The 16,814-nt window shown below is 41.5% G+C and overlaps 1 protein-coding gene across 3 annotated transcripts in view; it reads right to left on the reverse strand.

Moving 5' to 3' along the window:
* zzef1 (zinc finger, ZZ-type with EF hand domain 1) overlaps positions 1 to 16,814 on the reverse strand; it is a 285,136-nt gene that overhangs the window by 19,526 nt on the left and 248,796 nt on the right. For all 3 annotated transcript variants that reach the window (XM_041196874.1, XM_041196875.1, XM_041196876.1), the window contains one exon: positions 2,691 to 2,841. In XM_041196874.1, the coding sequence (XP_041052808.1) occupies positions 2,691 to 2,841 (151 nt within the window). The remainder of the gene's footprint in view (positions 1 to 2,690; positions 2,842 to 16,814) is intronic.

The raw sequence follows: 16,814 nt of genomic DNA on the forward strand, positions 1-16,814 counted from the left end.
GGCTAAATGCCCCTGCTCCTATTTCTTACTTTTTTTTAAAAAAATGACATTTAATGGCATTACCATCACTGAATCCCCCACTATCAACATCCTGGGGGTTACCATTGACCAGAAACTGAACTGGACTAGCCATGTAAATACTGTGTCTATAAGAGCAGATCAGAGGCTAGGAATCCTGCAACGAGTAACTCACATCATAACTCCCAAACCTGTCCGCCATCTACAAGGCATAAGTCAGGAATGTGATGGAATACTCTCCACTTGCCTCGATGAGTGCCGCTCCAGCAACCCTCAAGGAGCTCGACACCATCCAGGACAAAGCAGACAACTTGTCTGGCACCACATCCACAAACATTTACTCCCTCCACCACCAACGCACAGTGGCAGCAGTGTGCACCATCTACAAGATGCATTGCAAGAACTCACCAAGCCTCTTCAAACAGAACTTTCAAAACCCACGATCTCTACCATCTAGAAGGACAAGGGTAGAAGACAAATGGAAACACCACTACCTGGAAGCTCCCCTACAAGCCACACATCATCCTCACTTGAAACTATATCGGTTCATTTAATGTCGCTGGGTCAAAATCCTGGAACTCCCTCCGTAACAGCACTGTGGGTGTACCTACACCACAGGGACTGCAGCGGTTCAAGAAGGCAGCTCATCATCACCTTCTCAAGGGCAATTAGGGATGGGCAATAAATGCTGGCCTAGCCAGCGAAGACTACATCCCATGAAAGAAAAAAATAGTTCCTAGATCCCCTGTAGAGGGCGCAGCATGTCAAATAACTACAAGCTCCAGTGCAAAGCCCCAGATAAAGTCTGTGGACAAGACTAAGTGTAATGAGCCAGTAGCACTGCTTGTTCGCCACTAACTGCAAAATCGAGGCCACTGTTTGCTGGAAGTCCTGTCTTAAGTTCCGCCTGGCTTCAATTCATGCAGAAACAAGTGTCAAAAGGCACTTTAAAAGACTGCCCTCATGCACTTTAAATTCAGATCTGAATTATTGTTCAAATACTGATCAGTCCAAGTGATGGTTCATGGGAAGAAAGAATGAGGGATGCTAGTGGCACTACTTAACATCTCATCTGAGTTCTCAGAAACTTTGTTCTTCCTTTCCTGAAGTTCCTAAATCTTCTCAAACTTGAAAAGATCCAGGAGTCCATGATCCACCTTGCCACCCAACCTTTGATGAATTGGGAAAGAATTACTGTCCTCCTTTTCTCTCAGTGATGACTGACTGCTCAGAAACTCTGCCTGACTGCTACGTATATTGTACAAACACTGGTAATTCTCTACAGAATTAATATTTTGACAACATGACAACTCCCAAATTTATCTACACTTAAATCTTCCAAGTGATATTTTACCAAATATTTTGAGGCCAGTTCACACTGTGCACAGTAAAACATAATCACTAATCCAAGACATGAGAAGCAATAGAAGTAGAAAGTGAGAGAAAAGGTAGAACAGCGGAACTTGGGGGAAAATAAAACAAGGAGGCTAAAGGGACTAATTTAAAGAAATGTATTTTGTGCTCCATAAACTTAACACAAACTCCTTAAATGGTACATAATTCACTGTGAGTAAGACTGCAATAACTCTTTGAGATTTAAGGTACTGTGCAATCCAATGCCACGTCTGTGTTTCTACTGAATCTAACTATTCAGGAGAGAAAAACTGAACTAATGGTCCAATTTAACTTTGTTTTAAATTGGCACAGCTCTAGAGCCTCCGCCCACCCCTATTCATCGACCAACATATCTTTCTCCTTATGTGCTACCAAGCTTCCCCTCAAATCCATCTGTGCTATTTGTCTCAACTACCACTTGTGGTAGCACAATCCACATTTTGACCATTCTTTGGGTAAGGAAGTTTTCCCCACAATCCCTTTTGGATTTATTAGTGACCATCTTATATTTATAACCTTTAGGTTTTGAGCTCTCCAAAAATGAAAATATCTTCTCTATGGCGTCCTTGTCAAACTCATGATCTTAAAGAATACCAATGACATTCAGCCTTCTCTTTTCTAGAAAAAAAGAGTCCCAGCCCTGTTCAGGATTGCTTGATAAGTATATCCTGTCAGTTCTAGTATCACCGTTGGGCATCTTTTTTTGCACATTTTCTAATGCCTCAATACCCTTTTATAATATGGAGACCAGAACTGTACTCAGTGCTCCCAAGTATAGTCTAAACCAAGGTTCAATACAGGTTTAACATAATGCCTCCTGTTTTTCAGTTCCATTCCTATAGAAACAAACCTAATCTTTGTTTGCTATTTAATTGCCTTATTAACTTGTTTCATTTCTAGCGACTTATGTGCCTGTACCTTAACATAGCTCTACACCATTTAGACTCATTATTGAATCACTCTGTGGCCTCCTTATTCCTCTGACCAAAATGCATCACCTCACACTTATGTATATACTTGGCTATACAGGTCTATACTTGAACATCTAGTGACTTGTTAGAAGCCAATCAGGACTCCTCCAGGTGTACTTAAATGAGGCTTCTGTCAGAGTTCCCACCTTTAAATAACTAACTCATTGTGGGGTGTGGGCTCCATTGTATTTGAGGATTTAGAGACACAGCATGATGGCTGTACAAATTAGATGTTGCCTGCACAAATTAACATCACAGTGATAGAAACAATTTCTGATACACATTGCGACAAGTATTCCATCTTACCGCAGCCCGGTTTTCTGCAATGAAGAACAGTTCAGTCAGGGCTCGATGCAGTGGTGGAAGGATAGAAACTCCAGCCTGGTCTTGGTTTGCAGTGTTCTCCATTTTAGCAAAAAGTTGCCACAGTGGCTTCAACATGGTGAGGTCACAGCCACTAGGAAAGGGAAATAAAACAGATTGAAAATGGAAGAGGGTACACTCCTTAACATATCATGTTCTACTCGAGAGATGATTTTAAGACAACTACACAGCAGGGGTAGGAACCAACATTTCTGAACTTATTAAAGAGATTAAAGAATCATAAAAATATATGCCAAATATCTACTTAAATTTAAATGCTCAACTTTGCGTTCTACATCAAACATTCTTACCCACTGTCAATAAGAGTACCACTTTACTATTAACATTTCATTGTCTAACGGGGTGGAACTACCCTCATCCTGGTTCCATTCTTACATATTGAGCCAGAACCAGAAAATCACCTATAACAGCTTCTCTTTCTGCTCCTCCAGCATTACCTGTGGTGTCCCTCAAAGATCTATCCTTAGCCCCTCCTATTTCCCATCTGCCCCTTGACGACATTACTCATAAACACAATGTCAGGTTGCACTTTACACTGACAATTCCCAACTCTACCTCACCACCAACTCCCTCATGATGTGTCAGGCTGCTGGTCTGACCTGCCACTACTGTATGAGCAGAAATTTCCTCCAACAAAATATTGGGAAGACCAAAGCCACTGATCTTTGGCCTCCATCTCAAACCCTGTTTTCTAGTCACTGACTTCATCTCCCTCCCTGAACTGAAGGCTGAGACAGATAGTTCGCAATCCTGGTATCATATTTGACTCCAACGATTTTCCGATCACATATTCCTTTCACCACTAAGACTGCCTGATCTCCTCATTCAACTGCCCTCCTGCCTCAACTCTGCTGAAGCACTCATCCATGCCTTTCTTACCTCTAGGCTTGAATATTCCAATGGCCTCCTGGCTGACATTCCACTTTCCACCTTACTTAAAATTGAGCTCATACAAAACCTGCTTCCCACATCCTAACTCACACCAAGTTCCCAGTGACCTACATTGGTTTCTGGTTTGGCAATGCCTCAATTTTAAAATTCCCATCCTTATTGCCAAATCCCTCCGTGGCTGTTACACCTTTGTATAATGTACTTCATAAAACTAAAGATTCAGTCACAACAGAAACATAGGATATTAAAGTAATCATAGCAGATGGGAATAAACCAATATATTGTTTAATCCTACCCTACATAATTATTAAGAGTTTTCCTAAATAAGGCGTTCCTTAATATAACTGATTATCTACACGTTTATGCCAACCATTAAGAGTGTCAATTCCATGTGTAGCTTGTTAGAACTTCCCAAGAAGAGTCAGCTTTTATATTGGTGAATGAGGCAAAAGCAAAATACTGCGGATGCTGGAAATCTGAAATAAAAGCAGAAAATGCTGGAAATACTCAACAGGGTAGGAAGCATCTGCGGAGAGAAAAACAGAGAAAACATCACAGATCTGAAATATTTACTCTGTTTTTCTCTCCAAAGATGCTGCCTGATCTGCTGAGTATTTCCAGCATTTTATGCTTTTAATATGTATGAGTGAAGGCAGTTGGATCGAAACCAACTGGAATGTAGGGTTGGCACCCACTGCAACCTGCTACTTTCTCCCAGTACCAGTTGTATGTGAACTTGAAGCAGAAAAGTTATTAAAATGTTTTGATGGCTTTGGAGAGTCACATTTGCAGGTTTTTATTTCAGGGTTTGGCCTGAAAAGTTATGCATTAAATTCAGCCATTAGATAATAGCTTTCAAAATCTCCAATGAAGTTTTCTGGGCATTGGTCACATGTAATCTTATGTGAAGGTTTGAAACTACTCGAAGGGTTTTGTTTTAAGTGGTGTGAAAGTTATTCAATGCTGTGAATGACTAACTGGCTTTGAGTATTCCTGACCCTAGCCTTGAAAAATTGAAAGAAAAAAAGACTCGAGCTGTGAAATAAAAGCAGAAAATGCTGGAAAAACTCAACAGGTCTGGCTGGCAGCATCTGTAGAGACAGAAACAGAGTTAACGTTTCAAGTCCGTATGACTCTTCTTCAGAGCTAAAGAGAAGTAGAAACGGGATGGATTTTAAATGGTTTAAGAGGGGATGGAGCAAAATAGGAGGTCAGGGATAGGTGGGAGCTAAGGAGAGATTGACAAAGATGTCATGGATACAGGACAAAGGGAGTGTTAAAGGCAAAAGAAGGTGCTGATAATGACATAAAGGTAAGATAGCAAAATGTGTTAATAGCAGAACAAGGGTCAACGCGCCATGAAAGCACAACAGAAAAACAAGTGACATTTGGGCCCTGTGTGGGGGTTGTTGGGGAAAAAGGACAAAAAAATTAATTTAAAAAATGAATAAATAAACAAAAATAAGAAAATAATTGGATTTAAAAAAGAGATAAAGATAAAGGAGAGAGTTCATGGTCTGAAGTTGTTGAACTCAATGTTAAGTCCGGAAGGCTGTAAAATGCCTAATCGGAAGATGAGGTGCTGTTCATCCAGTTTGCGCTGAGCTTCACTGGAACATTACAGCAGGCCAAGGACGGACATGTGGGCATGAGAGCAGGATGGGGTGTTGAAATGGCAAGCGACAGGAAGGTCTGGGTCATGCTTGCTGACTGACCAAACATGTTCCACAAAGCGGTCACCCAGTCTGCATTTATATAGAACATACAAATTAGGAGCAGGAGTAGGCCTTTCAGCCCATTGAGCATTCTCCACCATTCAATAAGATTATGGCTAATCTGATTTTAATCTCATATTCTTACCTAACCCAGATAAACTTTCACCCCTCATTTTTTAACAATTCATTCACAGGATGTGGGCTTCGCTGGGCTGGACCAGCATTTACTGCCCACCCTTAACTGCCCTTGAGAAGGTGGTGGTGAGCTGCCTTCTTGAACCACTGCAGTCCATGCAATGTAGGTACACCCACAGTGCTGTTAGGGAGGGAGTTCCAGGATCTGAACCAGCAACAATGAAGGAACGGCGATATATTTCCAAGTCAGAATGGTGAGTGACTTGGAGGGGAGCTTGCAGGTGGTGGTGTTCCCATCTATCTGCTGTCCTTGTCCAGCTAGATGGTAGTGGTCGTGGATTTGGAATGTTCTGTCTAAGGAGCCTGCACTTCATTTTGAAGATGATACACACTGTTGCTACTGTGCATCGGTGGTGGAGGGAATGAATGTCTGTGGATGTATTCCAATCAAGTGGGCTGCTTTGTCCTGGACAGTGTCAAGCTTCTTAAGTGTTGTGGGAGCTGCACTTATCCAGGCAAGGAGGGAGTATTCCATCACACTCCTGACTTATGCCTTGTAGATGGTGGACAGGATTTGGGGAGTCAGGAAGTGAGTTACTCATTGCAGGATTCATAGCCTCTGACCTGCTCTTGTAGCCACAGTATTTATATGGCTAGTCCAGTTCAGTTTCTGGTCAATAGTAACCGCCAGGGTGTTGATAGTGGGGGATTCAGTGATGGTGATGCCATTGAACATCATGGGGCGATGTTTAGATTCTCTCTTGCTGGAGATGGTCATTGCCTGGCACTTGTGTGGCGTGAATGTTACTTGCCACTTGTCAGCCCAAGCCTGGATATTGTCCAGGTCTTGCTGCATTTGGACATGGACTACTTCAGTATCTGAGGTGGCGCAAATGGTGAACATGGTGCAATCATCAGTGAACATTCCCACTTCTGACCTTATGATGGAAGGAAGGTCGTTGATGAGGCTGCTGAAGATGGTTGGGCCGAGTACTCTATCCTGAGGAAGTCCTGCAGTGATGTCCTGGAGTTGAGATGACTGACCTCTAACAACCATAACCATCTTCCTTTGTGCGATCTATGAATCCAACCAGTGGAGAGTTTTCCCCCTGATTTCCATTGACTCCAGTTTTGCTAGGGCTCCTTGATGCCACACTGGGTCAAATGCAGCCTTAATAATCAAGAATCTACCTACCCCTGCCTTAAAGATATTCAAGGACTCTGCCTCAACCACTTCTGAGGAAGAGAATTCCAAAGTCTCACAACCCTCAGAAATATTTTTCCTCATCTCTGTTCTAAATGGGCAACCTCTTATTTTGAAACATTTACCCGAGTTCTAGATTCTCCCACAAGAGGAAACATCCTTTCCAGATTCATCCCTTCAGGATCTTATACGTTTCAATCATCATAGAGTCCACCGCAATGGGAGCAGTGGATACAGCAGGCCAAATTGAAGGAGGTACAAGTGAAGCACTGCTTCATTTGAAAGGAGTGTTTGGGGCCTTGGATGGTAAGGAGGGAGGAGGTAAAAGGGGCAGGCATTGCACCTTCTGTGATTGCATGGGAAGGTGCTGTGGGAAGGGGATGAGGGCTTGGGGGTGATGGAGGAGTGGACCAGAGTGGCACAGAATGCTGACAGGGAGATGAGGGGAAGATGTGTTTGGTGGTGGCATTATGCTGGAGTTAGTGGAAATGGTGGAGGATGATCCTTTGAATACGGAGGCTGGTGGGGAGAAAAGTGAGGACAAGGGAGGTCCTATCATGGTTCTGGAAAGGAGGGGAAGAGGTGAGGGTAGAGGTGCGGGGGATGGGTCAAACACGGTTGAGGGCCATGTCAACCACAGTGCTGGGGAGGAGGAGTGCTCGGCTAAAGAAAAAGGAAGACATGTCAGAAGCGCCGTTTTAGAAGGTTTCAACATCAGGACAGGTGCAACAAGGGCAGGGGAACTGAGAGAATGGGATAGAGTCCTTACAGGTAGCAGGGTGTGAGGAGCTGTCGTTGAGGTAGATATGGGAGGGCTTGTAATGAATATTGGTGGGCAGTTTATCACCAGAAATGGAGACAGAGGTCAAGGAAGGGAAGGGGAGTGTCAGAGATGGACCATGCGAAGGTGAGGGAGGGGTGGAAATTGGAAGCAAAAATCAATAATTTTTTCTAGGTCCAGACAAGAGCATGAAGTGGCACCAAAACAATCATCAATGTACTGAAAAGAGTTGTGGGAGGGGCTCTGAATAGGACTGGAACAAGTCCTCCTCCTCCTCCTTCCCAGAACAAGGAGTGTTCCACATACGCCCCAAAAAAACCGGCATAATTGAAGCCAACACAGGTACCCATCCCCACCCCTTTTTATTTGGAGGAAGTGAGACAAGTTTAAAGAGAATTTGTACAGTGAGAAAACAAGTTCAGCCATTCGGAGGACAACAGTGGTGGATGGGGATTGTTCGGGCCTCTGTTCAAGGAAGAAGCGGAGAGCCCTCAGACCGTCCTGGTGGGGGATGGAGGTGTAGAGGGATTGGACGTCCATGGTGAAGAGATGACTCCAGGGAATGGGTAATGATGGTGATGTGGGGAAACGGGTAATTATTGATATGAAGTAGGGCATCAGACAAATTGTGAATGTAGGTGGGAAGACACTGGACAAGGTAAGAGAGAATGGAAGCAAGATAGGAAGAAATAGTTCCATGGGGCAGGGACAGACTTATATGATGGATCTACCAGGACAGTCCTGGTTGTGGATTTTGGGAAGAATGTAAGAAATAGGAGTAGGCCATTCGGCCCCTCAAGCCTGCCCCGCCATTCAATAAGATCATGGCTGATCTGCCCCAGGCCTTGACTCCTCTTTCTTGCCAGCTCCTCATAACCCTCAACTCCCCGATATTTTAAAAATCTATCTACTTCCTCTTTAAATACTTTCAGTGATCCAGCCTCCACAACTCTCTGGGGTAGAGAATTCCAGACATTCACTACCTCTGAGAGAAGAAATTCTTTTGCATCTCAGTTTTAAATAAGTGCCCCCTTATTCTGTAACTATGCCCCCTAGTTCGAGATCCCCCACTAGCTGAAACATCTTCTCAACATCCACCCTGTCAAGCCCCCTCAGAATCTTGTACCTTTCGATAAGATCACCCCTCATTTCTTCTAAACTCTAATGAATAAAGGCCTAACCTGTTCAGCCATTGTTGATAAGTCAATCCCTTCATCCCAGGAATCAGCCTAGTGAATCTCTTTTGATCTGCCTCCAATGGCAGTATATCTTTTCTTAAATAGGGAACCAAAACTGTACACAGAACTCCAGGTGCAGCCTCACCAATATCCTGTACAGTTGTAACAAGACTTCCCTATTTTTAAACTCCAACCCCCTTGCAGTACAGGCCAAAATCGCCTGTACTTGCTGCACCTGCATGCTAACTTTGTGATTCATGCACAAAAACACCCAGGTCCCTCTGTGCTACACTTTTTTGGAGTCTCTCCCATTTAAATAATGGTCTGCCATTTGATTTTTCCTAACATAGTGCATGACCTTACGCTTTCCTACATTAAACTCCATCTGCCAAGTTTTTGCCCACCCACCCAACCTATCTATATCTCCTTGCAGATTCTTTATGTCCTCATCACAACATGTCCTCCCACCCATTTTTGTATCATCAGCAAATCTTGATAGATTACACTCTGCCCCCTCCTCCAAGTCATTAATATAGATAGTAAATAATTGAGGCCCTAGGACTGACCCTTGTGGCGCTCCACTAGTTACGTCTTTCCAACCTGAAAAAGACCCATTAATCCCGACTCTCTGTCTTCTGTGTGTTAACCAATCCTCAATCCATGCTAATACATCACCCCCAATATTGTGAGCTCCTATCTTGTGCAATAACCTTTTATGTAGCACCTTATTGAATGCCTTCTGGAAATCCAAATACACTTCATCTACCGGTTCCCCTTTATCAACTCTTCTTGTTATATCCTCAAAGAACTCTAGCAAATTTGTCAAACATGATTTCCCTTTCACAAAACCATGTTCACTCTGATTGTGTTTAGTTTTTCTAAATGTCCTATTTTTTCCTTAATAATCAACTCTAACATTTTCCCAACGACAGACATTAGGCTGAATGGTCTATAGTTTCCTCATTTTGTCTCTCTCCCTTCTTGAACAGGGGCATCACATTAGCAGTTTTCCAATCCACTGGGACCCTTCCAGAATCCAGTGAGTTCTGGAATATCTCGACCAATGCCTCCACTAATTCTACAGCCACTTCATTTAAAATGTAGAAGTGAGCTGTGTGGGATTTGGAGGGAAGCTGTGGAGAGAAGATCCCCAGAGGAAATGAGGTCAGTGACAGTCCTGGAAACAATGGCTTGACATTCGGTGGTGGGGTCATGGTCAGGTGGGGGAGCGTAAAAAATGTCTGAGAAATGGTGCTCAGCTTCTGCAATGTAGAAGTCAGTATGCCGGTCAACAACTGCACCACCTTGTCGGCAGTTTGATAACAAAGTCAGGCTTGGACCTGAGAGGACAGAGGAAGCAAGTTCAGAAGGAGATAAGTTGGAGTGGGTGAGAGAAACAGAGAAATTAAGATGGCCGATGTCACGCCAACAGTTCTGGAGTTGTGTTGAGTTTTTCTTCACCTAAAAGAAAGTGGAATTTCCTTATTTAAGTTTGTAGTAGAGTGCATTGCTGAGATGTGAATCATTCTTATGCAACAGAAGGATATATTTTTGAAAGTTGTTTTAAGAATGTCTGTTGCACATATCCACTGTTTCATAGGGATAGATGAATCGTTCTGCTCTATGGGTTCTATTTGAGCCTTATTAGCTTTGAGCAACCTTGCTAGATCTCATCAAAACCCAAAAAGCCCTTTTGTTATTTTGTCTGGACTCCTCAAGATTTAAAAGGTCCAGGACATGTCCTCTCAAATTTTCCTCTAACAAGAGGTCCAACTCCCTTCTCAAATTATAGGCTTAAGGTGACAAATCATCACAGTCTTCAATGATATTTCTATGATGCATCAAAGCTCTTCTACTAAAGAACGGTGTAAAGAACAGTACACAATATCGTACCTGCAATTTAAGCAAGGTTAGAATGGTGTGCCTTTGCTTAATGTCAGATACTTTCCAGATTGCTCAAATTTTATCTGTGATGTTTCCACTGTTTTTAATCCATTGCATTCTTGACCTATGCCCTCCAATTCAGATGGAGCCCTCACGTTTCCTCTATTAATAAAGCTGCCGTCAAGAAGCTTAGTTGCCTCTTCCATGCGAAACCCTTTTCCTTAATAGTGTGGAAGGTGACTCAGTTGTTAGTAATTGCACCCAATTCAGGATGTGGTAGGTTCAAGTCCCATTGCTGGACTTGAGCACAAAATCTAGGCTGACAGTGCAACACTAAGAGAGTGTTGCACTGTCAGAAGTACAGTCTTTCAGATGAGACATTAGATTGAGGCCGTCTCAGGTGAAAATAAAAGTTCCTATGACACTATTTCAAAGGACAGCAGGCGAATTATCCCAGCTGTGAATATAATAACTTTATATGCATTATTTAAAATTTTGTTTAAATTTTCTATGTTTATAGAAGTTTCAGCACAAGTTTCCGAATGGACCGCATTTACAGAATAGGAATTACATCTTTACTAAAGTAAAGGAGGTATTTCTTAACAACATTGAAATACTTATATATACATGCAAAGCACAATAGGAGTGCTGTAAAATTTATAGCATTAGTTATTTATCCAAGGATATTGGACTGTATTTAAATTGTATCGTGTTTAATATAAACTGCATTTATCACTCAACGAATGTTAAAAGATTATCTGGTCATTTTCATATATTATGCGAGCTTGCTGTGCATAAATTAGATGTTGTACCTTCTACATTGCAGCAGTGGATACACTTCGGAAGTACTTCATGGGCTGTAAAGTGCTTTGAACATTGTGAGGTCATGAACAGGACTATATAAATGAGAGTCTTTTTTGGCTGACGCAATACTGAGGGAACACTGAGGGACCTTGTCTGATCTCAGGTGGATGCAATAGATCCATGGCATAACTTTGAAGAAGAGCAGAGAAATTCTCCCTGGTGTCCTGGCCAATACTTATCCCTCAATCAACATCATTAAAACAGGTGTTTAACATAACCTGTTTTTCAATTCTCTCTCTCTGGAAAAGAACACCTGTGCTTCTTTACTTTTACACAGGATTACAGAATTTTAAATATGGCCTTACTAACCTAATTGCTACTTTAATGATTTACTGAAAACAGATTAGTGTTTAGTCATTACCACATTGCTGTTGCAGCAGTTTTCTCTGCACAAATTGGCTGCTGCATTGCCTACATTACTACAGTGACTACACTTCAGAAGTACTTGATTGGATGTAAAGCAGTTTGGGACTTTATGAGGTTGAGACAGACACTATATAAATGCAAGTCTCTCTTTCACATTCCTGAACAGCCCTAAGTCGAGTGACAAGCAATCATTTTGCCACCTCCAACCTGTCTTTGGCCCAACTTTTATTTTATCAATGCAAGCTTTTCTGCACTCTCCTTTCCACAGATGCAAACAGGCCACCATACACGCCCTTCTATACTGCATTGAAATCAAGGCCAGAAATTACAGAACTCACGACTTCCCTCGGCATTTTCTCCTTCTAATAATGTATAGACTTTAAAACCCAAGCCTGGCATCACCTAATCACACCCCTCAGCATTCTTCCTACTCTTTTCAAACTTGGTCTTTCCCTACATATGGTCTTGATGAACCTAGAGTTTTCCAATTTAAATAAATGCTTTTGTGGTGTATCTTACTACTTGCCCATGTTTACTTTTTTGACAAAATCCAACAGTACCACAATTTCTGACCCCATCAATTAATTGATGGGAAACTGGAGGCTAAGTCACCAAAAGAAATGTTTAAATTGGGACAATACACTTCAAATACTGGAGGCCTAGTTATCCATCACTTTGACAGTGAATTATGTTTGGGGGTTACAAGGTAAAAGTTACAGTAGACCACAAGGAGAACAACATGGATGTAGCTCAGGCAGTAATAAAACTGATCTGTATCAGATCTAGAAATAGATTTGCTGCATGAAGTATAGTTGAACATGCAGCCAGGAGCGCAGACTATGGATTTATTTACAAAGTTTGGCAAGCCAATAAACATAGTCAAAGCCAAATTGCTATCAGCCGGAATTAATTCTGCATCACACTGAGATGGTAGACATTCAATTTCTAGATGTGGAGTAAATATATTGTAAAATGTTAATAAGGTGAACTAATCTATTGCTGAGAATAAAAATCTACTTTCTGAGTAACTTATGATCCTCCCTCACCCCAACTGAGCTTTTTGCCTGGTCCTGAGTATGAAGGCAAGTGGCCTCCTCAAAGGGATTAAGGAAACATACCCTTCTATACCATGATCCAGAGCTTTGAGGCAGACCTCTCAACACCTCAACAAAAAACCCTGCACCAAAGGATGTATCGTGTAAAACCATCTTTGGGGCACCCCCAAGCAACCCATGATTGCAAGCAAAGCAATTGCATGCAGATAAAACAAATCACCACAGTGCTTTATTCCATGTGCCTCCAAAAACAAGGTCATATTACAAAACTGCACTTCAGAGCTTGTGTTGAATCAAGTGACACCTTCATGTCAAAACCCATCATTTACTGTTCTAACCCTTTTAGTCTTAACACAAAGAAACCTCTGCGCATTTGTGCCTGAAACAAACATTATTTAAAACCATTCACAGTGAATGAAAACACCCGCACTATCCAGCAAATCTCTCACTTTATCAGATATGTCCAAAAATTGTTAATGACTTTATTTGATGCAGTAATTTTATTTGATGCAGCCATTTTAGTAATTGTCTTGGTCTAGAAGAGGTCAGCATTTAATTAATGCAAACACAATGCTGTAATCTCAAAGAGTGCCAGAATAGAACTTAACTGAGGCGGAGAGTGTGTATGATCACCTCATTCTGTGCCAAAGTTGACAGGGATCATTTTTTTTGTCAGTAAACAATTCTGCCTCAACAATCAAAACTCTTAACACACTGATGGCAAAATTCAAATTGCTTCCATTAGTGAGACTTGAAACAGCAAACAGTCTTTTACCACAAGAGTCTTAACTATTACAGGATTGGAGATTAGCAAAAATATGCTGCCTTCATACATCTTTAACCTACTGATCACAGGCCAATTCACACTAAGCTGCTGAGGCTCTAGTTATGATTTTCATGCTTGGGGAATCAAAAGCCCAAAAGAGCACAAGTAGCCCAGCGGCGAGGGGATTGGGACTCCGGGGTGGGAACTTGAGGAATAGGAAACCCAGGGAGGCAATGGGAAGCCCGAGGGGGAGGGGTGGGGTAGTGAGGAACAGGAAGCCCAGGGAGTCATAGGGAATGAGAAGTCCAGGGGATTGTGAGGGAATGTGAAGCTTTGTGACATATATCTGAAAAATTTGAATTTTTGTTTTACTTCAACCACAAATGATTTGTAGTATAGTTTGGGTCAATACCACAATTCACAAAGTGTAAACAATACTACAGCAACTACACTGCAGTGTTATGCAAGTACTGCAGATAATATATAAATAAAATGCAATGTGGAGAAAGAGAGGTATAAAGAGTAGGTATGTGAAATAAAATATTTCAGCAATACAAAAAACAAAACCTGAGTGACAGGTGGACTGAATGGCACTTGAACCAACACCTATTAAATTGATTTAACTTTGGTTTGTGATGGGAAACACACTCTGCGCTGACCAAAAATACACTTATGACAACAATCCCTGAATTTGGAATTCTTTTAAGTAGAATAAATTAAAGACAGATCAATGGGGAGAATTAAAAATGCTTGCTCATTGGATTTATTGCCAGATTGTAGGAACTAAAAATTTAGACGCAAAGCCTTCACGGCCAGGTCCAGTTAGATGAAATGACAGGCTGCAGCACCGAGTTGTCCCTCTTCACTAATACTAGTCTGTCCTAAATATTAAACAGAAAGTGACTCATGTTCCTTGAATCAAAAAATTCTTGCTGAGTACTTTACAAGGTAGTACCCTTTTTTATTGATTTAGAGATTATATACCTCCTCAGTTGTTTTGAGAACTTGGCAGTTCAGTTACAAAGTTATAGAGACAGCAGGCACAGTAAAATGTTCAGAGTGCAAGATTGATGGAGAGTGCATGGATTGTATTCTTCTTCCCGATTAGTTGATTGGCTGTTAGTGTTATTAAGTCAACATGGAGCAGTCAAGTCCCAATACTGCTCTGCATTTAACAGCCAACACCAAAATCCATTGAGCAACGTTAAATATGTCTTGCCATTTGACAGTAAACTCAGCTTAGTGCTAGTATTCTCACATCTGGGAAGTTTGTGTAAGTTTAAGCCTCCTATCTGCCTGTGTAGGGAGCCCTCTCATTGTCCTGGCCAAAATTTCTACTTCAATATCAACAAAAAAAACAGACTGACTAATCATTCAGCTCATCTGCTGCTCATGCAAAATGGGGGAATGCAAAATTGGCTAGCAGATTTACCCAAGAAAAGTCATTGGGTATGAAGTTGTACATCTCTCTTGCTCTACAATCTGGAATTTTCTTTTGTGGTTTTTTTGGCTACCCCCTATGTTCTTTCTTCCTGGTGCAATGCTTTTACCATCTAGAACTACAAGAGCAGCAAGCACAAGGGAACACCACCACCTTCAGGTTCCCCTCCAAGTCACACACCATTCTGATTTGGAAATATATCGCCTTTCCTTCACCGTCACTGGGTCAAAATCCAGGATCTCCCTTTCTTAACAGCACTGTAGGTGTACCTACACCAGATGGACTGCAGTTCAAGGCGACAGCTCACCACCACCTTCTCAAGGGCAATTAGGGATGGGCAATGAATGCTGACCTAGTCAGTGACACTCACATCCCATGAATGAATAAAAATAATGATTAATTTGGGACCTCACATGTGCTAAGTGTAGCATACTTGGAAGGAACAGACAACTTTGGACCTAAGATTCCCGAAGCTTTCCACCACTGTTTTTTCTAGGTCTTGTCAAGGCTAATTGATAGAGACCGATTGCTATGATTAGTCAACAAATCCATTATTACATCATGCAACTGCCTCAACAGTACAGAGTGAACTAAATGCACATTTATTTTAGTCCAGCAATTTCTATGTTTCCATGATTCTAATCCCCATTTCTGCACTGGGGAACGGCAGCAATAATACCAAACATTTGGAGTATAAATGAGTTGGATAATAAGGTGCTGGTGCTATGATCAGAGTTACTTCTCAGTATTTTTTTAGTTTGTGTTCGCTGCAAAATTAACAAGCAGGATGTCACATTTCCTATGAACCAAAATTTGACCACAAGTACTAAGTATTAGGAATAGCATTGGAGAGGACGAGAAATGCGCTCTCAGTCTCAATTTGTCACGAAAAAGCACCACGGAGGCAGACTATACAGCTCAGGAAAAGACTTGTTTATTTAGAAAGTAGAAAAATAAAAAACTGTAACAATCCTTTAAAAAAAATCCCTTAATTTCACTTATGTTGAATGTTCTTTTCTGAACCAGAATAGCAAAACATCTTTTAAAGTACTTTTGAAGGTAAATGCACACTATTCTGCTGACAAAGTTTTGTCTCTTTGGCAATGGTGACCTGTATATGTAATGGAATTGCATTAGCTGAACTAGAGAGAGCTGGTCACAGAGTTGTCAATCAAGATCAATTTCAATGCTGTTGAGGTAGCCTCTAAAGTAACCATCTAACCATCACAAGCTACTGGAACCCTTTCAAGACGAAGCAAAACAGATTCTTGCTAGGACGTTTGGCAAGACCATTGTTAAAGAGAACGGCTTTGTTGCTTCCAACAAAGCAGGAACTGACTGACGAGAGATTGCAGATGCGCCCAGGCCTGGAATAATTGGAAATACAATGGACTAACTATAGGGAATAAACAGCCTGATGATCCATATCAAAAACTTCTACCATTTGGTTGGTGTTTTGCATTTTCTGACATCTGTTCGGCAAACTAAAAGCACAGTCCTTAAATAACTGTGTGTCAGTAAAGTACAAATTAACCCATCAATTGTTCTTTAAATCATGAACAATTTGATCAGCAATGGCTACAGGATCATAGATTTTTTATAACACAGAAAAAGGCCAATTGACCAGCATTCCTGTGCCTGCTCTCCAATTAAACCCACTCCTCAATTTTTTTCTTTTTCAAGCGAATATCCAATACCATTTTCAAACTGATTACTGAATCTGTTTCCATGATCTTGTCAGGCAGTGCATTCCAGATCATAACTCT

Source organism: Carcharodon carcharias, chromosome 10, assembly GCF_017639515.1.
Source record: "Carcharodon carcharias isolate sCarCar2 chromosome 10, sCarCar2.pri, whole genome shotgun sequence".
Classification (NCBI taxonomy): Eukaryota; Metazoa; Chordata; class Chondrichthyes; order Lamniformes; family Lamnidae; genus Carcharodon; species Carcharodon carcharias.